Raw genomic sequence first — 27,120 nt, forward strand, 5'->3', positions numbered from 1 at the left:
CTATACTGGCGCAGTCATGTGACCTGATCTCAGCACTTTGATTGGTTATTGTGTAAAAACAGTGTTGTAGGCAGCATGTTCATTTAAATAGTTCAATACTAAAACAAAGTTGATATTGATATTGACAATGGTATTTGATATATCTTATGTATATTCATATATATTTCATATTAATAATTAATTAATTAAACATATTATATTTGATGATATTTAAAAGCTACCACTGATGAAGAATAAAGCATTCCAGCCAGACAAACTGACGACGGAGAATTACCTAGAAACAAAATCATAAAAAAGAACCACCGGCAAGAGGTGCAATTTTTCAAGATAAAAGCAAATAAAAACAACTTGAGGAGTTATAAATAGAAGAAAGAGCATGTTTCAATGAGTGGAAGATGATATGAGCTCCGTCTTCGGCCTGTAACATAAGACAGGGAGTGTCTGAGCGAAGTAGGCGTGAGGTTCTGACGCGGGGAGCAGTGGGAAAACTCCTCAGAGGTCAAGACGAACATAAAACAATCCGTCTTTTGTTCAGACGGGCGTGAATTTCGACCCTGCTCTTTTGTTGCCGTTGCTCTACACATGACTGGGAGAGAAACGCAAATGTTAACCCACGGCTCTCGGGGCACAGCGTGCACTGTGACGCTGCAGGCGAACAGCAGCTCGAGGCCACACCTTGGCACCCATGCTGACAATTGAGATTGTGATTTAAATCCTGTGATGTAGGGCCGTGATAATTAACGGCTCCGTGGCGGCTGAAGTTCAAATCAATTCGTCATGGTTCACTTTGTCGGGGTTTCTCTTCTCAAACGCAACAAGTGCAAGTGTCTGTGAGGGTGCACACAGACAGACACACACATGGGCACAGGGATTCTGAATGGGTGAATCTGTCTCTCTCACTCTCGCTCTCTGGAGACTAATTGGCTTCAACTTTGTTTATGCAAGCGTTCTTTGTCACTTGTATGAATATTCATCAGGCTGGGGCCAATGACAGGCTCACTTCACGAAAGAGGCACCAAAAGACAAAACATTTCCCACCAGAAAATCTCACTTTCTAAAGCACACAAGCGCACACTCACTCACTGCATATACCCACACAAACAACACACAAGTCAAAAGAAGAGGCTAGCTAGCTCCATACATTTTTTTTCTAGTTTACACACACACACACACACACACACACACACACACACACACACACACACACACACACACACACACACACACACACACACATTCTCCTGGATGATTTAAGCAGCCCAAACTGGTTGATCCAGTAAAAAAAAGCCATGCCCTTACACACAACCGCATACTGTACATTTTGTCCAGTTGACTCCAATGATAGAGAGAGATACGTTTGAATAGGGATGAGAAGAGAGGGAGACTGAGATAGAGAGACAGGATTGGGACAGAGAAGCTCTTTAAGAAGCTGATTGGAGGCCTTCTTACACGGTCTCTCTCTGAACTTTGGTTGAGAGGATGAATACTTGTATTGTTTGTCGGCCTGCTGACAGTGGGTGGACTAGAACTGTCAAAGAGGAGGCTAACATACTGACAATATATGGACTATACAGCCAGCATACTTACACCGCAAAGGCCAACGTTGTCAGTTTCTCCATAACATTTAGAAGTGACGAAGCCTGTTTGAAAAACAGCAGTTTTACAAAAAAAAAGTGATTTGGATTCAACTCTCTCCAATTAAACAAAATCAAACTATTCAGTAAAAAGTAAACAATGATAAACAGGACAAGGTGACAAACTAAAAGAATGGCACAATATGAAAAAAAAAGTGACATATGGTTTAGCGTAAGAAGAAACTGAAGGAGAGATGGAGGGTTGACGAGCTGAACAAAAAGACCGTAAAAGGCCCTGAACAGCAACAAACCATTACATAAATCTCTGGCACTAAGGAAGTAGGAGAAAAGAGCTTGAGCCAGAAATACTAATGGAGAGGAAGAAAAATGAGGAAGAGTGAGAATGAGCCAGAGCTGAAAGCATTTGTCAGAATTCTCATGAGCTGATACAACACCAACAAACTGCTCCAATTCTCGACTCACTGCTTAAACAAATAAGATCCTAAAAAAGCTGTGAAATAGTCAGTCTGGTCGATCGGACCCAGATTCTACAAATTTGTAACTGAAATTTACTTTTAATCCATGTTTAGACTGTGATTCTGTGAAATAATAACTAATTAACACATTTTTAATGAGCTTGCAAGCGTTCAAATTCATATAATAGAAATGTAATAATTCATTTACTTCAGGTAGAAAATTATTGCTTTTTTATTTTTTTACTTATTAAAGTTTTTTTAATAAGTCTAAGAGTTTACAGTAATGTCAGGGTGGTCATGTTCTGTTAAATTACTCAAAATGATCTTAAGTACCTAAATTCATCCCTCAAAACGTCCACAATGGTGTGACAACGGCTTGTAGACTATGTCCTGCCAACAATGCCACAATGCAGTCGCTTGGTCATTTGTAGCATTAGTCAGCATTTTTCCTATTTTTTGAACTGATTATGGCACTAGAGAAAAAGTCAAAGGCTCATCAAAGTTATTAGGATACATTGACTGAGTACAATGAATATGTGTACAGAATTTGTGCCAATCCTAATTTGTGGATGTTGAGATACTTCACCACATTCGTGAAAACTCTGACCTGCTGGCAGGTTTAGATGATCACCACAGTCATTCATTAGGATTCCTCCCTCGAGTACTACGGATGTCTGCACAGAATTTCATGCCAATCCATCAAGTAGGTGTTGAGATATTTCACTCTGGACCAAAGCGGTGGGCCGACAAACCATTAGCCAGCTGTTAGCCTGGCTAATGATGACAAAATGTTAAAGAAACTTGAATCTTACACCACTCATGACCGTATGCATTTGTTTACATTTTCAACAGGAATCTAGCTTATGACTGCTCAGCTCAAACTTTTTAAATTAAAAACAACCTGGTGCAGCAGTTCAGGTGATTTGTGAGGAGTGGGACGTCGTTCTTCACTAAATCTACACTGTTGGGCTCTGCTAACTGCTCCACAGTCTCCTCAGGATGTTATCTTTGGAGCAGCGTGTCTGCACATACTGTAGAATCTACAGGGTGTTCCCATGGTCTTGAAGTTTCTGCGTCATCATGGTCCTGTTAAACAAAGATTCATACAAGCAGAGGAACACGCAAACAGAAACAGGATGAAAGCGTCACAACACTGGGAAGCTGGGAAATGAGGCCTGTAAAAACATAGCAACACAATATGGGATTTGGGTTGGGTTTCCCAAAGTCAAGGTCTGGATTTTATTTGTTTCCAAGTAAAGGAGAGTAATATGAGACGAGATGAAAATAAAGAAACGCTATGAAAAAGGAAGGGCAGGAAGGATAAAATGAACAGGAGTTAAAAAAAGGACGAAGAAAGGAAATGAGAAAATTAAATGAAAGCAAAACAAATTAAAGGAAGTACTGTGGAGGAAAGAGAAGACAGGAAATGAAAGCGGGGGATGGTACCGGTGGACTGGCTTACATGACAGCACAGAACAAACATCTGATAAAATGACGCAGATGGAGGGATGGACAGAAGGAAGGAAAGAACAGAGAGAAAAGAGGGAAGAGGGGATGAGAAAAAGAAAAGGGGAGAAGGAAGAAAGGAGGAAGGTGCTACTGTGACTTCGGTCAGCTCTGCATTCATATTTACAGACTCTGATGTCTAAACACACTCTAAGCCTCCATCTGGGATCCCACAGTTTCATTTACACAAAACTATTTGCGTCTGGGATCCTACGACCTCAGATTGTTTTGAATGCAGCATCAGTCTTTATATAAATACAGTACTGCAGCACGGTAAAGCACAAGCCATAAAAGGGTTGCAAAAATAGACTCGGGAATTAAATGAGTGCTGTTTGAAACATCTGAAAGCCCAACTGATGGCGTTTAATGTGACCTCAATGAATAGAAGACAGTGTGATGTAAATAAAAAATATAATAAAACTTATAGCAGAAAACAATATTTGAGTATCATTGGATTGTCTGAATCCACAACAAAGACTTTTCTATCATGAAAAAAAATGCTGCGATAGCAAAACAGCCTCAAAAGCACACAAGTCATTAAACAACGTGGTAAATCCATTAACCCCCCGTGGTTTTCTCACTCTCTAATAAGTCATTAATGGAATATAATCGATTTCTCACTTTATAATCCATTAGGTCTGCAACTATAAGTGTTTGCAAGTCATTATTAAAGTGTTCTTCCACTACAATATTGACGTTTAACAACAGTCCTTCCCAGAAGACAGAGGCTTCCTTTTATATTCAACCTTGGCTTGGAAATGCTCTGCAGCTCTTTTCCCAACTGATAAGTGATGTAACAGCCCATGGAGGTGGTCTTCCAGATAAATAACAAGAGCTAGCAACTGTATAAAAACAAAGCTGGTGTTATGCTAAGGGAGAACATACAGTACACCATGAAAAGGCATTGATCCTCAAACCCAAAGGTTGTTCTTATGAATTACTTACAACTGAGCTAAAACATTTATAAAGTATTTATAAAGACACATAACATAGAAACCTTTAATAGACAGGGTTACTGACTAACTAACGTTAAAAGCTCAATGTCTCGAACATTTAAATATATTTTCCAACAATATAGATGTTGGAAGCTCGTCATATCTTCTGTGAAAAATACCTTTTTTTCTGATGAATCCAAGAAGCCCACTGAATCACTGCTGAGCTATGAGATAACAAGGCTCCATGCGTCTCATTACAGACCAGTTCTGTAATGAATTTGCATTTATCCTCTGTGTTCCCTGCATGAAAAGAGTCTGCCAGCTGTGAGCAAAAAGACTAAAAAACTGTACTGTATGTGTGTTGGGCCTGAAATGTTTCTGACTAACAAAGGTGGTGCTGACTGCACTCTGTTCAAAGAAGCTTTTGTTTCATGTCCTGTGTCAGTGAAGTTGGCATCTTCCTCATACAACACAACATATTACACTCCAGATGAAGCTGCATGCATGAAAACATTTGTGCGTTCTGTATGAATACTGAATCTGAGCGGCTTGCTCATCTGAGACAAATGAGTTCAAAGGAGTACAAATTGACCGGACCTACAAACTTAATAACATAATTTTTTATTATATCACTCATCAATACTGTTTGTGTTCTGTCAGTTGCAGTAAGAGTTAGTGGGTCACTGAGCAAAACAGTGAGAGGGTGTGATGTTGAAGGCAGCTCTGCGAAAAATAGTTCCCTGGCTGGCCTTGATGCATTTTGTGTCCAGGCATTATGTCATTTTTCTCAATGAGAATTCTGGTTTGCCCCTGTCTCTGTAGATTTCCTACCGCTGCTGTCTGCATCGAATTTAACACAATTTTAACTCACTAAATTGAACTCAGTCAAACGGAAGACCAAGAAAATTTGGATATTAATAATAAATAAAACTTGTTTTTGTATTTGCAACTTTTTTGCATATTCTATGATAAAACATGATAAAACTGTACGAAGCACACTACAAATTCCTACTAATACCTAGTAATTATTTGGGATGTGGGAAATCTTTTTAAGCAAGAGTTTAACATTTTGGGTAATACGCGTACTGCTTTTTGGCAGAGTTAGATGAGATGATTGGCACCACTCTCATGTCTGCACATGAAATGTACGGCTACAGCCAGCAGCCCACTGCCACATTGCCCTTGAGCCGGTCACTGAACCTGTTACCTGCCCTGTTGGAGGTTTGAAGTCACCAGCAGCAGCAGCTGCTGTGGGCTGTGCACAATCTGTGTCACTGTGTGAAAGGTAAGTTTATTGAGCCAACGTAGCAAACCATCCCTGAACTGTTTTCCTGCAGGTGGATGGTGGAATTACTTCATCATACATAATGTATCTAGCTTGGGCCAAGCCAAACTAAATAAAATATCAATAAAAGCATGGCATCAAAGTATTTAACTGCATTATACAGTTCTTTCTTGAAAGTACTCGTAATATTAAAACACTCTGTTATTCTGTCAGCTTTCATGCAGAATACCACGTTCTGTGTTTTTTTTATGGCGGACTATTGTGTGACATAAAACCCCTTCATACTGATAGAAGAGCGTGTTCCTTTTCTTTTTATTTGAATGTCACGTTTTCACAGTAAACCTCTCAACACCGATTGCAGTTGTCACTGCAGTTGTCCCTCTGCATGTGTGTGTGTGTGTGTCAAGCACACTGTACCAGGAGCTCTGACACAATATTATGCAATTTCACACCAAACAAAACAGACAGACAAACCTCGACGACGGTGAGAGTTTCACTATCTTCAGAGCTGTTGTTCTTGAAATACAATAATGTGATTAAAATAAAACAAAACCCACAGAATGACCCCCAGTTGAATCTGGAATTAAAAGCATAATGCTATGTGGAGAGTGTCCTACCATGGAGTGACCCACGATGAAGACGGGCAGGTCTGGGTGGCGGGACTTCATCAGGTCAACGTGCTGCAGGGAGTCTCTGACGTAAACCTGGAAGTCTTTGATGTTCATCCTGTCTCCTTCACTCTGACCATGACCAACTGTGTAGGAAAAGAGGGAGGAAACTGGCTGAAACAATAAACTAGGAATATAAGGGCAGATGGCGGATGGAGGGAGAGACAGCAGTGAGGATGAGGAGGGACGAAGTAGAAGAGAGGAAAGGGATGTGAACAGAAGTAAGAAAGGGGAGGAATGGAGGGAGCAGGTGACAAAGAAAGTGAGACACTGAATGCAACATGAACCATTTCTAGTGGCAGCAACACCTTTGATGATTTGCATCTGCACTTATTGATATTCTGCAATTCATTATTCAGTGATCCAGGCTATGATTAGAAGCGTAAGTCATTTAAATATATCTTACCCTAAACAACTGAATGGAAACTGAATGGAAATGACAATTTAAATGTGTTTGTTACTGAAAGACAACATACTCTCCCCATCTTTCTGACTATATGATTTATGATATAGATTAAAACGGAAAATAACGGATCATGAGGAGAATCATGAGGAGGAACCTTTCTAAGGATCCTTTGTGAAGAATTTAAAGTTAAAAAGCAATGTTAATGTGTTTAATAATCACTCCTAGTGGTGGATATAATGTTATAACATGTTTGTTTGGAAAAGTGTTAAATCATAAAAGTATAATCATTCTATGTATCAAACTATAAAATACAGTTACTGAATGTTTTGAGGGAAAGAGAGAGACCTTTGAGACAGGCTTTTCAGATCTGAAAACAACTGTATGATAATGTGATGAGTTTGGTGAGCTGACTTCAGGAATGTGGGGTGTTAACAGTGGGGGAAGGAGATGTATTGATCAAACAGAGATGTAGATGAAGATAGCCCTAAGAAAACACGGGGGTCGGGTAAACGCAGTTTTATGAGGAGGAGGACAGGTCGGACCAGAGGACACTGTTCAGACATTATGTGGATCACTTAGACCAATGGAGAGCATTGTCCGAGGACAGGAGGAGACAATCAGATTCCAGCCAATCACAAAGCTGATAATGGACTTTTGAAAGTAAACTACTGACTTTTGGGTATAAAAACATTGTTAGGAGAGATGTTGTTCAGTTCTTGGCGATCCTCTTTACTGTAAACTGGCGTTTGTAGGCCGGTAGGGGGGGAGAGTCTTTGAACTCGGTTTCGCGATTCCTTACTGTCGACAGTGTAATTCAGTTTGTAATTGTCTTTTTAGCATTTGTGAATTATAAATACTTTTTCATTGTAAGCCGGATCCAGCTGATTTTTCTTAGCGTGACTTCGTTGCTCAAACAACAACGAAAGAGCGAGAGGTCCGCGGCCTCCTGCGAGCAGAGGTCTCACTCCATTACACCTTCTATGGTTCTTTTGTCAATTAAACCTACAGATGAACTATTGTGTGTTATCTGTTTGTCCACTCCAGTATAAAACTGCAAAGTTGTATCAGAGCTGTACGATCAGCTGCAGCATCCAATCACTAACAGATTTCCAATAAAAGAGGACCATCATGATGGCAGACCAGAACGTCATCTGGGTCAAGCATGAAGCAAGGAACGATCAAAATAAAGGACGCTGCATGTACCCCTGGATTAAGGTGAGAAGAAGAAGAAGAAAAAAGGGACAGGAAAGATTAGGATGGAGGACCAAAAAAGGGGGAAGGAAGAGAACAGGGTGTCGAGAGGAAGAAGGAGAAGAAGAGTGATGAAAGTGAAAAGAAAAGACAAATGAAAAGAGGGAAGGCAGGAGGTGGAGGAGGTGAGAGGACGAGGGGAGACAAAGACAGTGGGGAGAGAAAATTTGACTGACAGATGGCGAGGAGGGAAAAAAAAATGAATATGTATGTCTATGCATACATAGACTGTGTGTCGTCTCCTTGAGCTTTCTGCAGCAGTGGCTGAGAGGTGAGGCGGGTTGCCATGGCAACCATTGAACCAATACCATCACTGAGCACCTAAACATTTACAACATGTGCAGCTCACACCTTCTTGCTTTCCTCTGCAATCTCAAGTGTGTGTATGTATGTGTGTGTGTGTGCATTTTATAAATACTGTGTATGTGCGGCGTATATACGAAGATGTTTTTTTCTCTCTCTGCGATACCGAAGCGATCATCACAGCGTGGAAATCAATGTCCAATCACAGCAGCAGAGAGTGACGGAGCGCTGCAAACTCCAGTTCGATGCACACTGCACCCCCCTCCTGCATGAGATCAATGACCTCACACTCTACTGAGTCCACATCTTTTGATACACTCGAACACACACACAGATATTCACACATGAGCACACTTCAGACAGCTGACACACACACACACAGACATATAAACACTGACATCCACTGCTGCATGACTGGAAAGAACCGCAACACATGTTTTGTCTGATTTTCTTGGTAATAAGTGAATTCATTTAAGAGTTGATTGTAATACAAAGCCAGTCCAGCTGACTCATCTTAAGATCATTTGTGCGGTCTATTTCCATACAAGTGGGCTAATAATATTATAAAAAAGTGCACCATTGATTTTACTGCAGACACAGGTGTGACCATGGGTGCGCAGAGGTGTTGATGAAGAATTACATGGTTTAGCAGAATTTGGGCAGCAACTAATTATTATTGTCAATATTGGTAAATCTCTTGATTACTTTTTTGATGAACTGAGTATTTTGTCTTTAAAATATCACAAAGTTGTAATTTTAGCCCTAGGTGACTTCAATAATTATATAAAAGAGAAATATGCACTATATTTAGCAGAATGTAAACATTGTATAAATGGTTTCAGAACACACTATAATGTAGCTGTAAGCAGGTATAAGTGATTATTAATGTATTGTGACCACCCACAAGAGGAGTCTAAACTGATAATGAATCATAATAGACTAAAACACTGCTGTAACAATATAAAACATGTCTGATATTGAACAAAGGCTTGGGACACACTTCAGAGTCTGTGTGATGTGATGCTATGGCATGCTGACAAACTTAGATTTTTATGGATGTGAATAATTTAGGGATGTGTTCATTGCTTGGTGAATATAATTGTACAAATGAAGATCATGGCTGTTTTATGGGGTGTGCAATGTCATCTATTTTACCTTTTTTTATGTCTAAAATAAACTCAATCAAACCAAAAACAAATGCATATTTTTTTTCCAGATAATGGCCTCTTGAGGTAGCTTCTCCAATGTAGTAGTAGGAAATAAATCTTTGCACGGACTGATGGATGCAGATCTAATTAACTGTCACAATTCCATTATTGTCCAATGATGTGATGGGAGGACAAACATGATTTGAGCATCACCAAACAAACACTCCATTGTGAATATTTCACCCCTGCTTCAACATGAAATGTCAGTGTTGGTGTAATATGAGTCAAGTGATATGCATCCATCATCGCATCCACATTCTACAAAAGCCTCAATGTTTCATGTGTGTCAGCTATCAGTTTGGTATTTTGCTGTTACATTTTGAGTGAATTAACTATGCAGCCACCATGCCATATTTGGAGGTTGTCATGTGGTAAATAGCTGCAGTGTGTGACAGATGGAACAAACCTCCAGTCTGTGCAGGCTGCGAGGGAAAAACACCTAAAAGTCCTATAATTAGAAAGAATTACATGCGAGACAGAGGAAATTGTGAAAGAGGAAGAATATGTGAAAGATCTCAACTGCTGAACTCTATCAGGGGCTGCCCGAGGCGGCGTGTGTGTGTGTGTGTGTGTGTGTGTGTGAGACAGATAGATGGAAAACTAGTGTCTACAGGGACTTGTTCCAGTTCAGTATTTTCCATTTAACAGTGTGACATTTTACTGCGAGCCACTGAACAAACTGCTCCCGTGTGAGCAGCCTCTGTCATCCTCATCACTGTTTTTTCTTTTTCTTATCATCTCTGCCAGCTCTTCATTGAGATGTCTACCTCTGCAAATATTTCTACATTTACAGCTGGGACGTTATGTCTTTGCCTTCTCACCGTCTATCTCTCGGTCTCTCCTGTTCGTCTGTAGATGAGTTTGCTGAACACACATGCTGCTCTCTCTCTGCTGCACAGTCACACACGTTCACACATTCCTGCTGTATCTAAGACCAGTAACACCACACAGCCTCGCCTAAGAGCACCTAGTTGGAGGAATGTATGAGAGAAGAGATTGCTAATACCTATTTACTACTTCCCATCAAGCTAAAACGTTTAGGAATTTTTCTGTATTTTTCTGTTTCTATTAAATCTTTCTTTAAGAACCCATTTTACATTTTCTGTTCTAACTTAACATTTAGTTGGGGAAAGGTTTTGTTAGTTATATCCATAGAAAAACTTTTTCCGGATAACAAGTTGTGCCGAAGTGTCAACAGCCATGGTAATGGCTCAGTAGGACTGTGCTTAGCCACAGGAGTCCTTTGAAATTAAAGCTATCATCATCGTGCTAACGTGCTCACAAAGACCAAATTTTCATGCTGATGTTTAGCAACTGGGCTACAATGTTCACTATGTTCAACAACTTAGGTTAACATGCTAGCATACATTATCTAATTAGCGCTAAACGCAAAGCACAGCTGTGGCTGAATGGTTTTTAGCTATAAAGCAAAGTATTTCGGTATTAACGTGATGATGACACTAGTTGAAAAGAGTTTTACCAAAGTTATTACAATTCATCCTGGTGGGGGACATGAATGTCTTTACCAAATATCATCTATCCAAAGTTGTATAGTCACTCAAAACCAAAAATATCAAACCTTGTGATATTTAAAAGTCATTGAGATTCATTATCTGAGGATCATGAATTTCTGCACTAGATTTCAATCCATCCAATATTTGTGGACCTCCATACTAGTTTGGCTGAACAGATTTCAACCAAGTCCATTAAAAAAACATCAACAGCTCTACTGATTAGAATCCTTTAGTTGTGTTTTGTAATATTATGAGTTACAACTTGATGTTCGGCTTTGTAATTTCCAGCCTTGAGAATCAGCTAAAAGCCTAAACACCAGTTGACCGTGGGACTGTTGTCTGAGCTCACAGTCAGTCTGTCCAGTGCTGAGGACTCACTTGAACATGAACAGAGCCAGAAGTTTCATTCACACCTCAAACCACAACAGCATTTGTGAAGTTTTCCTTGATGTACCAACATAGAACAATGTACCAACGAGCCTAATTAATTTTCCCTAACAGGCTTCGTTCACTCAACAACACATAAGGGCCGGAATCAGGCAGAGAGGGGGATGATGGGCTTTCTTTGAACCTATGCATAAGCTATTCTGTGTTTGAACTACAGATGAACACAAGGGCTACCATGGGTGTAGGTGTGAGCGTATTAATGTAATGTGATGTGTGTTTGTGACTAACCGTGGTCGTGTGCAAACACCAGCAGCGACAGTTCCTTCAGCTTCTGTGCGATCTCATCGTACGGCCCACAGTGCTCCCCGGCCCCGTGGACAATCAACACCAGAGCCCTGAGAGGAGGAGAGGAAAGAGTTAAGTCATGTGTTCACAGAGACAAACAAACCTATGTTTGCATTTCCGTCCTTGATTTATCCGACTGTTGCGGTTGAGGTAAACCTTGAAGATTTCTATCCAACAGTACAGGGCTTGATTATAAGAGACTGCAGGGGGAGGAGGGCTGTGAGATGGATGAACGAGTTTAGAGCACAAACATAGATGGAAGGAAGACATACGAACAATCTGACGCAGTGATTATCCTCACTTACAGCCTGTTTTCTCAGGTAAAATACCAATTGATCTCTGAACAGCATTGCTTTTAACTACATGTGCGAAGAGACAGAGATGATAGAAAAAAAAAGATGCGAATGTTTTCAGAGATAGCAGCTATCATCCATCTGTCCGTCTATCTGCCTCAACACAGCTCTTCCTTCCTGACTCAAAACAAACACTGAGGGAATCCAGCAAAACACAAAAAAACAGCTTTGACATTCTTGCTTTTCATGAGAGTGTCCATTAAAAGAGAGTATCCATTAAAACATTCAGGAAAATGGAGCCTGTATGCAAATGCTTCTTCAGAACAGAAACTTCAGCGGCTCAGTTTCCAACCAAGTGCTTCAATGAGGCTGCATGGGGATAAACACTTCAGATCAAATATCCTCAAGGTTTCCAGCTGGTTTGAGGCAGAACCATGTAGTTGATGAGGAAATTATAAACTACATTATAAAGTAAACTGCCCTGGAATTTCATTTCTTAAATAAATGACATGGTTTAAGAATAATTTTTTGGGGGTTTTCTGATGTCGAGTATCTGTTTTGTTTGTCCCGACCCTGCTCATGGAGACATATTGTTTCTGTATTTTTACACGTTGGCAGATGTTTCAATTTCAATTTCAAACTTGTTTTGTCAAAACAAAACAAAGCTGGCTTTCAAAGAGGTTTTAGGAGTTTCAGCAGTATCAAGGATCAGATGTGGATAATCTAAGTCGCTACCAAGTTCTTTTATGATGATGTACCAAATAACAAAACAACGTGAAAGGTGTCGCTCGTAGTGATGAACCTACAGAGAAGTAATAGTGAGTATCTGCTCTACACTGCTGTCCGGCCCTCAACTCTGCTGTTTTTATTGAGTCTCACTGCTCTGATAGCGTCGTTTTCAGCTTTTCTCAGAGAAAAAGCTCTCCAGACTCATTGCACACTACCTGCTCGGCACCAAACAGCAGGCAGACACAGTGAGCGACTAGTGGGTGAACATAGTGGAGCATTTAACAGCTTAAGAGACAAATATTTCCTTCAGGAGAGAGCAAAAGCAGAGCTATAGGAGAGTGAATGGTGGACTTAAAAATCAAAAAAGTGAATGACAATGTTTATCTGTATCTGCCGGATATGGAATGTGGAATTATGCAACTGAACACGGTTGTTTATCCTAAAAGATGTCGAAACGTCAGCAATGTGTTCACAATTTGTTGCTGCAAAAAAAAAATCAGTTATTATTGCAGGTTTAACATCATTTAATATTTTGAATGTCATATATTGTGTCCTCTCCAGGTTCGTCAATATCAGAAATGTTTACATGACGACCTCGTTACAGGATGTTTTCATCCTGCTACTTTAGTCGATACAGTACTATGATAAGGATTTTAATTGCAATCATGATTTCTAGAAAGGAAAAACACAACTTATATGTTGTAGCAGTACAAACTACAGTCTGAAGGAAACTAATTTTAGAAAAACTCTTAAAAATTATCAATACAACTAAATAAGAGATGAAGTAAATGACACTCAAAGTTATACGCATTATGTGTGCGGGAATAAAAAGTCTAGTAGTGTTTTATTGAGGTAGAGTTGCAACCATGCAGTGTTTAATATTAGATTTACTGCTTTCTTTGTGCTTTATACCAATTGGGGAGGTGTTTTAATATTTCCAATATGCAAATGTATGATTTGTAATATTGGAGAAAAAACACTAGATGTCATAGGACAACAAGGTCTTTGTCTACCTTTCCTTTGAGGTACCTCAACGGTCTTTGTCACACATGCCCCAAACATAAAGCTACAACCAACACTGAATGTCAAAAACATGTTCTAATCATCATGTAAAAGCCTACAGGATAATCCCTTGCTAATTTCATCTCTTACATCCATTTAAATCGGGGTAGAGAAGATATTATGTAAAGTATATTCTTAAAATAAATGCTGGTTTAACGTCATGTTTTCTCAGAAAGAGAGACCTTTCGCTAATGAATGCACCGGCTGTGAGACCAGGTGTTTTTTTTCAGGTTTTACTTCTTCTATCAGCGCATATTAAGCAGCAGAGCAGCACTGAAATGCTGCAGTGTTCTTTCTCTGAACAGCAGCGCAGCTGAGAAGCCTGCGAGAGCTTCAATCAGCAGCAGACAATTAGCCCAAATGTATTCAGCGACAGAGAAAAAAGGGAAGTGAGTGAAAAAGGGAGAAAGTGAGTGAGAGTGTGCGGCGGGTAGAAGAGTAGAATAAGAGTATCTGTTCATCAGGCCTCATTAGCAAATCGCTCTGATTTCACTTGCGGCTCTTTCCCTCCTTTTGGAAAAAGCCATCGCCTCGGGCTAAGACTTCCTCTGCACTTGTTGGCTCGGAGCAAGTGTGTGTATACATGTACTGTATGCGTGTGCGCTTTTGTATGCGAGTGTGTGCGTGTGTGTGTGTGTGTGTGTGTGTGTGAATTGTGTGAATGAGTGTCTTTGTATAGGAACAATGTTCTGTAACACACATGCCGAGGGGCAGCAGGGGATTAATGGGGCTAATCTGGGTTCATTGTTATGGCGACTGTACGGTGAACAACACCCTGCGCACTGCAATGTGACATTTTTTCCGTTATTCACTTAATACCTCATTTGTCTGCCTGATAACCTCTCTTACTTCATTTCCCTCCCTTTGTTCTCCATCTTTTCTCCTTCTCTTGTCAGTTTTTCTTCATGAGTTGCCAGAAAGAGGAAATACAAACTGGATGAAAGGCAACACGTCTGGTGACAGTTAACAGTCTGCATTGTTTTTGAAGGATTTAATTTCCCAGATAATTGCCCTTATCTCAAGAGACCTCTGCAATTGCTCATATACAGGCATCTGCAGACAAGTGACATTATTCAGTCATCGCCAATATGTCGGCTCAGCCGTGCAGAGCCAGCCCACTATTTCCACTTTGCTTAAAGTGGTCTGGCAAGGCTCAAGAAGCATTCGCTTGGGACGAAGTGTTACTTCAATAGGCTGTGACATTTTGGCGTTATACATCTTTACTTAAACTCCATCAACCTGAAGCCTTCCGTCACCAGGGTGGATTAATGCACTACATACTAGGCTGTTTTAAGTCTTACAGAAAAGACTAATGACGGACCTGTAAAAAGACTAATCAACATGGCAGCTTCAAAACTGTGAAATGTTTTTTAAATGTGACACAAAAAATAGTTTCAGGGTAAATTTTAGGCTTAAAGTAGGCCGTCCTGTTGTAGAATTATACTTTACAACACCTACATGTCCTTTAGTTACTGCTCAGGCAAATTACCTTCAGCATTTGACGAATTGTGAGCTCTATTAGTAACTCACAGTAGGACTGCCTTAAACACAAATCAGGGCTAACATGCCCCTTACTTTAAGGAGCTACTTTTAGACTTCTGATGCTTTGTGAATATGGCCCCTGGTAATATGAGCACGCCAACTTCCTTCCCAAACTAGCTTTGACCAATCACAATTAAGTGGGGGCGGGACAAGGAAACGTTCAACGACGGACAAATATCCCAACCAACTCCTTCAAAAGTATCTTCGCCTGTATATAGTACAGGGACGTTTTATATTAAGGTCTGCAACTATTGATTGGTTCAATTGTTGAAATTGTCAATCAAGCGATATAAAAATGCTCAATAGTAAAAAAAAAAGTAGCGAAAAATACTTTACTCTTCCAGTAACAAGAAAAGAGGCTTCTCATTATCTCTCTCTCGCTCTCTCCCCCCCTCATCTCTCATGGGAACTGGAGACACACTTGTCTCCCACACCAGTTTCAGTTGCTGGAACAACATGGCTTATAACCAGCCTTATTAAAACACTCAAAGAGAGTGAGAGAGAGAGAGAGTTTAGTCCTCCCTCTGGCTCTACTCAGAGCTCCACGAAACAACCACAGACCCAAAACAAAGCCAGGACCCTAATCCCCTTAAAGCAACGCTGTTTGGCTACTCCACGATTATTTAGGAACTTCCAAACCTTCCAACTGTGCTCCAATGCCACTTTCTGCACCTTCAACTTTGTGTTTTACACGAAAAGCAAGAAGAATTTTAGGCATTTTAGGCATGCGTTTGATGCTCACAGAGGCTCATATTTAGAAGGTGGAAAGACCAAAGCCCTGCAATGTTTCTGTCGCCTAGGTATGAAATTCTTTAACTTTTCCATTATTTTCCACAGCACAATCACTACATAATTCATGTATTTCAAATATCTAAACATAACATGTAATTTACATAACATATAACATGTTGTTTCTACATAGTTTGTTAATTGTTTTTTCTATAAGAAGAAAAATTCTGGTTGCGCTCACCGCTCATAAATCATAGCCCACCAATACACATGTAGCACTGTTGAGTTAATTCTGTTATATTCCTGCAATGAGACCTACTACTTGTGAACTCCTCAACCAATGGTGAGGAGTTCAATAATCTAACAGAAAAATAGAATGGAAAGTATACGTCTGACGTCCTCCAAGTAGCTGTAGTGCAGTGGTTCTCAACTGGTCTGGCTGCGGGACCCACCATCACCCCTGTAGATTCGTCCATTTGTAATGCAAAATGACCGCTTGCCTTCGAGCTGTGGTCTGTTGTTGGATGTCATCCAACATGTCTTCAATTCGTCTACTTATAGTGTCATTTGACAGAGGGTTAGTTTTCAGTTTATCTGCTGCGAATTGATTCAACACGTCCATGTCCATGGCAGCAGGTAAGTAAGACACTTTTGTGATGTCCTCAGGTCTTGAAGTCGTCTTCGAAAGTGCTCAACAGGTTTTGTTTCCAAATGCCACTTCAGTTTTGACGACTTCATGCTTTCTTGTGCCAGAACCTCGCTGCACAAAACACACTGAGGTTTTTGCCCTCTTTTGTCCCAAATGTAAGAAAATCCAAATCTCATGTAGTCGGTGTTGTAGTTGAGTTAGCATCAATTAGCATATGAAAAGTATGTTCTTCTATACAGTGAAATGGGTGTCTATTAGCATTACAAGGCATTTAACACCAAATACTGTTAATGTGAATAACTCCACTACATTGTGGCTGACCATCCCAAGGATGAAAAACATCATCGTGCATACAGGAAGCTGTGATATTGTGAAACAACAGTCTGAAGTTCTTCGAGACTTTATTGATCTGTTAAACACAGTCAGCTCTGTCGAGGCTGAAGTGTTTATTAGTGGCCCTCTTCCACCAGTCAGAGGAGGAGATGAAGGATTCAGCAGTCTGTTTGCACTGAACAAATGGCTGTCAACTCCATGTACTGACCATTCAGTACATTTTATCAACAATTTCTACCTTTTTTGGGAGCGCAGACATCTTTTTAAGGCACATGGAGTTTGCCTGAACAAGTCAGGGGTAAAACTGTTTACCTCTAACCTATTTTTCTTCTTGCGTCACCCTGTTCCCACTCCCAAGGACAAGAGGAGTCTAAACAAGAGATAACCACACAGCATCGCCATAGAGATCTTATGGGAAGGATGCCCCTGCCTAATGTCAGCCAAGAGGAGGAGTCTCCAACCTCATCATCAGGGACCGCCTCTGATCTCCCACTTTCCCCACCCTTCCGAGAGGAGAAGTCTTTACCTCCCTCCCCAGCACCTACTTCCACCCCCCAGACTCCATCCAGACGTACAGTTCCAGCCCCACCCCCTCAACTGACTCTAAGTCCTCAGCCAGTTTTGACACAATCGGTGAAGGTAAACCGCTGTGCCCCTCTCCCACTTCCACTACTGTCTCCCCTACCTGATAAAGGCAATAATTTATATCTTCTGGGTCCAGGCTACAAGGCTAATGACACCAGTGATTCTCTCCAGGAAAAGTCGGGGCCCTGTAGCAGCTAGCCTTCTCAATTCCTGTCCTGATAGTTTATAGAAAAAGGCCGGTGAGGCTGCGAGGAAACAATAGTAAACCTGCAAACTTATCAAACTTAACATTCATTCCTCGTCAGCCTGTCCAAATAAATTGGGCAAATAAAGCTTTAACCACATTAAACTTAGCTTTATTAAATGTCAGGTCTCTATCAGGAATTTTTTTTTTAATAAATGATTTTATTGTTAGGCACAAACTGGACATTTTGTTTTTAACTGAAACATGGTTAAACCAAGATAACAGTGGAGCTGTTCTTATTGAATCAACACCTCGCAACTTCAGTTTCATGAGTGAAACAAGAGCGCATAAGAAAGGAGGTGGAGTTGCTATTTTATTTAATGATTCTCTTCAATGCAAGCAGATGTCCTTTGGTCATTTTAGTTATTTTGAATATGTGGCTCTGGATTCCGCTCAAGCTCTATTCCTAAACATTTACAGACCACCTAAATACTGTGCAACCTTCTTTGATGAGTTTACTGAACTGCTGTCTATAATCTGTATTGATTTTGACTGCGTTGTTCTTGTTGGCGATTTTAATATCCATGTTGATAATCCCCAGGACAGAGGGTCTATATAACTATGTGGTGTCCTTGATAACTATGATCTGACTCAGCATGTGACAGGACCCACCCACAACAGGGGGCACACTCTGGACCTAATCATCACCAAAGGTGTAAACATTTCCAAGGTTGCTGTGACTGATGTTGCACTCTCTGATCATTTCTGTGTTTTCTTTGAGAGTGCAATCTCCTTGCACACAAATGTCCAAACCGAGGTTGTGACAAAGTGTTACATCTCTGAAAACACCAGTGAACTATTTATTCAGAAGTTCTCCTCCACACCAGCCCTCTCTTGCATCTCAGTCAATGAGCTTGTTGAAAGCTTCAATTCTAAAGTTAAAAATGTTATTGATGCCATTGCACCCACTAAAGTGAAGGTTGTCTCGGGTAAGCAAAGATCTCCTTGGAGAAATGCTACGCTGGTCAGAATAGAGAAAAGAGAGTGTCGGAAAGCTGAACGCAGGTGGCGAAAAACAAATCTCCAGGTTTACTGTGATTTCTATAAAGAGAGACTTCGCAATTATAATTTGGAACTTAGAAATGCAAGGCAGTCCTTTTTCTCTGACATCATAACCAAAAACAATAACAATACACGCGCCTTATTTGCTACCGTCGACAGGCTAACAAACCCTCCAGTGTCAGTAGCTGCTGAGCTCCAATCCACCTGGGCATGCAATCAATTTGCCTCCTTTATCTTCAGTAGACTCGACTACTGTAACGGTGTGCTTACAGGTCTCTGTAAAAAGTCAATCAGAAAGCTGCAGCTGATTCAAAACGCTGCAGCTCGAGTCCTCACTAAGACCAAGAAAGTGGATCACATCATCTCTGTGGGTACAGCACCTCTAAGAGAGCTAAAAGCAGGAAAAGTCCAGCAATCTGCATCATAAATTATCATGATACGTGTCATGAATATTGACTTATGTCGACACGAAGGGAACGCAGCAGCATCAGGACTGTGTTAGCGTGCACAGGCAGAACGATAACCAGGAAACAGCGGAAAAACACAGGTGTAAGTAATAAAAGGAAGGAAGGCTGCATTCCATTTAGATGCTTCAGTTTTAGGGTCCTGGTATCGTGCATGCTGGCTCACTGCGGCTTTCTTGAATAGAACAGAGCCATCGTTTTCCTATAGGACAAGTCAAAATGGCTGCTGGTAAAAGGCTTATACCATCTCCTGTTTTGCTGCACTTGACTGGTCAGGACACAGGTAGAAGAATGTAAAAGGTGTCATATCCTGTTTGTGACCTGTCTCTGGGGCACCATGTATATTTGTACAATTAACTTTTGCTGATATGTTCTTATATAAACATACTGTAATTAACGCTGAAGGTTTTAGCGTCCACATGTCCAGACTGGACAGGATCCAGAGGACGAGACAGAACGACCGAACATTGGTATGTTAAGACGATTAATAGACTTAGACTGCTCAGAACTTAATGGTGTGTGTGTGTGTGTGTGTGTGTGTGTGTGTGCGTGTGTCTTTACTCTAATCTCAGTGACTGTGGGAGAACCACACATTTCTGAGCTTTCTTTGAAGAGCTGCCCAAAGGAAGTGATGTACATGCTGTGTGTGTATGTGTGTGTGCGGGGGTTACCACATCAGTGCTGTTAAGTGCAGACGTACAGTTATAGGGTGTGTATAGAAATATAGAGGCAAAGATTAAAGGAAAAGAAAAAGAAGAGTGGACCAAAGATAGAACAAGAAGATACACGTGAGACAGATTGAAACAGGACGTCATCAGCAGCTTTTGAAAAACCAAAGTTGGTAACGTTTTAAGATTATAACTCTAAAGTAAAAAAAACGCATGACCAGCCTGCCTAATTTAAACTGACTGAAGAGTATTCCAGGTACAGTGACTGTACTATAAACAGATATTTAATTATAGGCCAGGTCACAGCAGCATGTAAAATGACCATATTTTCGAATCTGCCTAGCGTTAGCTTGTCAGTTACAGTAGTTCACCAAGTAGCTCTGCGAGTAGCTGTATTCTGCTGAATTTCAAGAACTTTCTATAGTGTTTAAGACACCTTCAGACATTGTAAGAGACCGTGAACTCCCAGGTGACAGTGAGATTTGATGCACTTGGAAAAAAACAAAATGGATTTGACAGAAAGAACAACGTGACAAGTGGAAAATGACATGGAGGCTGAGAGAGGAATGAAGTGTGACTAACCGGTACGGAAAAAAAAAAAGATTGTATAGGTGTGTGTGTGTGTGTGTGTGTGTGTGTGTGTGTGTGTGTGTGTGTGTGTGTGTGTGTGTGTGTGTGTGTGTGTGTAATGCGCAGAAAAAAACCCACAGCAGAGAGAGACAGAGGAAATTGCTGTGTGATGGAGAGAAATGGAGGCAGGCAGATAGCAGGCATCCACAGAAGGAAAGTTTACACCAGTGAAAGTAAACCAAAGAGACCCACATTATTGAAAATGTTCCACTTTCATCTTTGCAGAGTGCAAAATTGGGCCAAGAGCATATGGGAACCACAAAGATGCCAGCTAACACAGGCAGTAAAAAAATAAATGCATGCATTTATGAATTTCTTTTTAATAAGGTGTTTTGTGGCCCGGGTACATGACCTTTAAAGCTGCTGGCCAGTAAAAGTAAAGAATAAAACTAGCAGACTTTAAAACAGTAGAGCTCAGGGGCTTTTCATTTGTGGTGCAAAAAAAGGCTCAACAGTCACTGTTGTAACATGCAACCATTTCCTTGATGTGGAAGGTTTGACCAGAAACTAAATGTCAGAGTAAGAGAAGAGGGAAGTGGTGTCCTCGTGGAGGAGATGCATGTGCAAAGTAGGTCTTGAAATCTCCCTCGTAGGTTCAAACTGCTGCTTTGTGGAGACTTGTATGAAGCTAACTGATACTGAAAATGAACAAAAGAAGAACTGTGTGTTCCTTAAACTCTTCCTCACAAGCTCGCAGCACACTTTCTTATGTGGATAGACAGAAATAGAATTAGATTTTTCTTTTATTATTTTGAATGGAATTGTCCTATGAATTCACCTTTTTCTAATTATGCACCAACACAGCCTCAATAAAATAAAAACACTACCACTGATACTACCATTTTATCACTTCTTCTTACTGCTGTAATCCTGATATTTTCATTTTTGCAGCTTTGCATGTTTGCATAACCTTTTTTGCTCTCTTCTTATGTAATTGCATTTTTCTTTGATGCATCTTATCACAGCAGTAGTTTTTGTTACAACATTCCACTTTCACATTTAATATATAAAATGTAATTTATTGAAATCCTAATAATTATAAAGAGTACTTTGATAATTACTTACACATTTGTACAATTCATGTCTCATTCATGTCTCAGCATATTATTATATTTTAATGTTGTGGTTGTTGCTTGTAATTATAACTGATGCAATAATTCTCACTTTCTATTACAGTATTAATGAAATCACTAAGTCATTGTGAATAAGAGCAACAGTGGGATGAAAAATTTACTTTTTCTCTGCTTCCTTTTCACAACTGGTATTTACTTTTGTGAGTACAAGTGGCCCTAATATTTAATACACTGCTTCATATATGCCCCCGAGCACAAACATGAAGGGAACCATTAAAGAGCTTTTATCTTTGTAAAGTATCCTCCATTGACGAGCGTAAAAGGGCAACCAGCAGCAGGGAAACGAAATGGTCTGACAAACACAAAAAGGAAAATCATTAAGACACCATCGGCGATAACATCAATAATAACAGCTTGACCTATTTATACAAACTGCGTGTGTTTGTGTGTGACTGTCAATTGTAAGTTTGCACTGTGAAAAAACAGGTGTGCAGTGCATGTACGGCTGGTATGCTGGTCTCCATGAGGGTTCAAAGCCCCAGTTGAACATCTGTTGGAAGATCTGTCAATCATTGTTGATGTCCCTCCCCTCCACCTTTCACCTACTTCCTGGTTCTAGTAGTGAATGGGCTTTTCAGGAGCCATTGACCTTTGACCCCATCTCATCCCAACAAGAAATATTTGAAATTGCATATTTTTGAAGGATTCATTGCTGCATCTTTCAGACTCCTCAATTATTTATTTGTCATAATTCCTACAGAACACACAGCGTGTTGGCAACATGGTGGACATGAAAAAGCCAACACCAGAAAGGTTCGTTATTTCTTCCAGAGAATTTAGTAGTGAATATTTGTAGATTATTTTATGCTCATATACCCATGGGAAAACTTCAAGGCTTCATTTTGTATGTTAATTGACTTCCGATAGGTATTCTGCATGTGTACAACATTTAAAAACATGACAGTACTTGACTAAAGAAAAAGTATTCTTACGAATAATTTCCAATTTTAAGCATTTAAGTCTAAACAAAACAACTTTGGAAAGGAGATGAAAGGAGACACGTTTAAGACTTGAACTGCACAGAAAGTGAGTGTCGCAACAAAAATCAATATCAGGAAGATGTTCTTCACACTCAGTGTATGTCAGAGGCTAAGTTCACGTGCTGCCCTCTGTTGAAGTTATTACTGTCCTTAAAGGACATTTACAACGTTAAACAACCAATCAATATTTATCAAAAAAATACTTTTTTGTAAGTGCTACTAAAGAACAAAGAGTGATGTGTTTTTTTAATCCATCAGCTGCATTCAGCTGCTGTTACTACAATGTTCTCTCATTGAGCCATCTACTCGCTATATGTTAATCAAAAGACATATTTGCAAAGTGGCCACCATCGCATGTTTGGAAGCTTTTGGTCCACCAGCAACAGATTTATTGATTCCCAAATTCGTATGATAGTTAAACTATTAAAAAGACATGTTTTCTGAAATAGACACGGATGGCTGACCGACGGCTGAGAAAAGGAAAAAATACAAACTAGCTCCTATTATAATCTCTCCACATTTTTTGCTCCAACATTTGTTGCCAAAGAGTAACGTAGCAATCAACCTAAGTCATCAACCCTCTCCGAGGCATGGGTCTTTTCCCTTCCATTTGGTGTGAGATTTAATATCAAACAACTTCCGCCTTTTTTGGTAAATAAATACCTCATGCGACAAACTGGTTCAGTTACTTGAGTCGATAAGTGTAGACCAGGCACTCTCAAACTGCTGCCGGTCCTCATGGTTGCAGCAAATCACATCACAGCTTAAATTGTGTCGACTATGATGGTGAATCATTGATAAATCATTTAAGCAAAAAACATACCCTATAGTTCCAGCATCTCAACTGTACGGATATGGTGCTTTTCTTTGTCTTATGTGATAGTAAACTAAAAATCTTTGGGTTTTGAACAAAACAAGCAATGTTAAGACGCCATGTGGCATTTTATAGATGAACCAGTTGATCAGTAAGAGTTGCAGCCCTGTTTTGGTTTGTTTTTGAGTTCTCATGAACCAGATGTCTTGCTGCCTACAAAAAGATATTATCAGAAGTCACAGTATATACCATTGTCATGCATAATCTCAATTAAAAAAAATCATGCGTCACTACAAAACATTTTATAATGAGTTTGAGTCGTTTGGCTACCATTTGAATAAACTGTCAAACAGCAAATCCCTTATCTGGAGATTCCTTTGATCGTCAAAGTTTATCACTGCACCAGCTGCTGCTGTGGCTGATATCAAACTATGTAGCCATCCTTCCATAAATTATTACATGGTCTAGATGTAGCTTGTGTTTTAAAACCATCCACAGTGTATACTAAGAAGTTTGAATTCATATTTCCCAGTCATGCCGATGGTCATAGACAGTTTTTTTTTAATTTTTTACTTAAATTCATATAATGCTATAAGCTTCTGGCTGAGCTGCATCTACAGAGATTTCATAAATTGGGCTCCGACACGCTGTGTCACGTTGTGTTAAATTACTAATCTGAGTGCTGCAGTGAGTGGGTAGCTGTGAGTCTGGAGGCTGCATCCATCCCAACCAAACAGAACCGTTTTTTTGTGAAACATCAGAGCGCAGGAGGTGCGTATCAGAGTATCTCTCTCACGGTTAAGTGTAGGCTTTACGACAGACAGCAGGCTAGAGAGTCTCAGTTTGTGACGCTTGCTCAGCAGTTTTACTCTCTGATGACATTCTGTGTGTAACTTTGATTTTGAGAGATTAAGACGGCAGCGCGTTCAGGAGAGGCTGATTTCCCCTCAGAGCTACAAACTATTATACTCCGATAAACACTGACGACAGCATACTCAGACCAATAACTCAGTTTGGGGTAATGGTGGGAGTGTGACTTTACTGAACTGCTTCTGTTTTGTCAGCTTGTAAAAAAAAAGTGCAGTAAACCTACCACACACAGCTTCTAGGAGCTAAACTTATTTAATTAATCTGGGCTTCAGTGAAGAATGCAATTGCCCTGTGAGAGTCTAGATGCAGCTTCTAAAGCTTTTTTTATTTGAGTACAGCGCACATAAAACGACCACAGAATATCTGCTATTATCAGCTAACAAAAGCACACGTTGGTCGACTGACAAACACATCACGACTGCTACATAACATTTCATGTAGTCTTGCTTGCCTCTCTGTAACATGACCGCATGCATCGCTAGCATGCTCGCTAGCATGCTCGCTAACTGGCCTCCAGTGAGAACGCTGTTACATAAGCCATCCAAAGCCTTGGCTCTGAAACAGCTACAACACAGAGGGATCTGCGGCTATTTTAAGCCTGCAGTGATTCAGCTTTTTACTTCCAAAAAACATGATTTGCAGAGGGACAGTAAAGCTGTTATGGTATGCCAATCAGATTTGTCATTTTGGTTTATTGATGCTTTTGGCAGCTGGAGTAGGACACGTTTTTAGAATTGGTTATTCATTTCCGAGACTCTTTGTTGACAAGCTTGAAATATATGAGCAGGTAGTAGGTTTTCTGTTCATGGGGAAGTGTGGGGACGAGTAAGGGACCACAGTATGGCCTCAGAGGCATTGTGGGCAGGCATAAGGTCATGTTTATCCCACTACCTGAACAGAATCATGCACATTTACATTTTAACAAGAGCTGACAGAGTCCAACCACAAAAACAACATCCAACGTTCGCTAACATACACAAATATCTGCACACAGGTATAAAAGCATCAGCATGCACAAATACAGAATAAATAACTGTATATAACTGCATGAATAAACACACATGCTGTTGTAAACTATGAGCCGCAGTTCATGGAGCAATTATGCAGCAGAGGCACGGACACAAGTGTCAGTTAATGAGTCACTGCTCTACAGAGATGTGTGAGCCTTGTGTGTGTGTGTGTGTGTGTGTGTGTGTGTGTGTGTGTGTGTGTGTGTGTGTGTGTGTGTGTGAGTGAGTGAGTGTGTGAGAGAGATCAGTAATGTCTTGACTCCAGATGTTTTGTGGGTGTCTCTGTCACTTCCCTTTCCTTCTGTGCTGCATGCAACTATGTTATTTGTAGGCGAGTCTAAGTGCGACATCTGTATTCTGTTTGGTGCCCTGGCCACAGCCGAAAGAGTTCATAGCCAGGGGGCTTCCGACAGCAGACACTAGCACCAAGTGTGTTTTTCATAAACTGGACCCATTAATCATCTTGTTGTATCGTTTGATGTCTTTTTGACTAAGAGACAACGTTGCGATTAACACTCTTTCAGACACCAGAATGCCCTATTAGTCAGCATCTCAGGCCTTTTGCAAATGAACTATAACGCTGTTCATTAAGGTTGAGGATACCATTCGAATCAACTACAAGTAGCAACCTCGAAACACAAGGGTTCATGGGTATGAGGAGACAGATGTTGTCATTTCATAGCCAGCATTTTCCCCGTGCTTGGAAAGTTGGGTTTTTCAAAGTAAAGTGATCGGGGAGACCACGGCCCGCACTATTGTTCATCCGTTTTCTCGTGTGCTGGACTGATTATGTTAATCTAAGTGAGCCATACACACAAAGTGCAACTGAGCTGGAAGCTGTAACTTAGTGCATTCTGTTGTCCTTCCCGCTAGAGTGAAGTATACAGAGGATCTGCAACCACAGGAAATGTCTGTTTGACTTATTAGCAAAATGTTTTAACTTGTTTAGTGGGTTGAAGAGGTAACACTGTTCCTCATTTTCTTAAAATGGGGTCATGACCCAGTATGAGTCGCTGGTGCATCTGGCAGTCCCCACTACGAGGAGATTAACATAATTATAATGTCTTTTTAACAAGCTTGGGTCACAGAATGAGACTCAACTGTCCAGATTGCCAACAGGTTGATTGTATTTCATGTCATTTTGTCATACTGACGTCATGTTATTGTCTCATTTTGACCGAGGGATGTTTTGTGTTGCATATATCAGCAGTAAACTGATTACATAAATAAGGGGTCGACCCAGGACTTTCACTAGACCTACAATAAAGATGCGAGGATTTTATAAACATGGACCTGGGCCATACGTTTACATGCATATTTACTAGTGTTGGGTTACTGGATTACAGCTCATAAAAGTAGGCTTCTCTTCAGCCAGTGCTACTCTAAAATAACGAGTCAATGTTTAAAACAACACATTTACAGGTGTTGACTTTACTGTGACAGTCTATGGAAGATGAGGAATGCTGATTGGTGAGTGTTTGACCAGTCACAGAGCTGATATGACTCCTGGTTGTGAGTGGATGAA

General features: G+C 40.3%; 1 protein-coding gene across 2 annotated transcripts in view; it reads right to left on the minus strand.

The window, feature by feature from the left end:
• The window catches only part of mgll (monoglyceride lipase), a 39,490-nt gene that overhangs the window by 9,906 nt on the left and 2,464 nt on the right, over positions 1 to 27,120 (minus strand). For both annotated transcript variants that reach the window (XM_068732635.1, XM_068732634.1), the window contains 2 exons: positions 11,802 to 11,908; positions 6,394 to 6,530 (listed from right to left, as the gene is read on the minus strand). In XM_068732635.1, the coding sequence (XP_068588736.1) occupies positions 6,394 to 6,530; positions 11,802 to 11,908 (244 nt within the window). The remainder of the gene's footprint in view (positions 1 to 6,393; positions 6,531 to 11,801; positions 11,909 to 27,120) is intronic.

This window comes from Cebidichthys violaceus, unplaced genomic scaffold (assembly GCF_023349555.1).
Source record: "Cebidichthys violaceus isolate CVI_PGR_0920_01 unplaced genomic scaffold, fCebVio1.0.p SCAF_6, whole genome shotgun sequence".
Classification (NCBI taxonomy): domain Eukaryota; kingdom Metazoa; phylum Chordata; class Actinopteri; order Perciformes; family Stichaeidae; genus Cebidichthys; species Cebidichthys violaceus.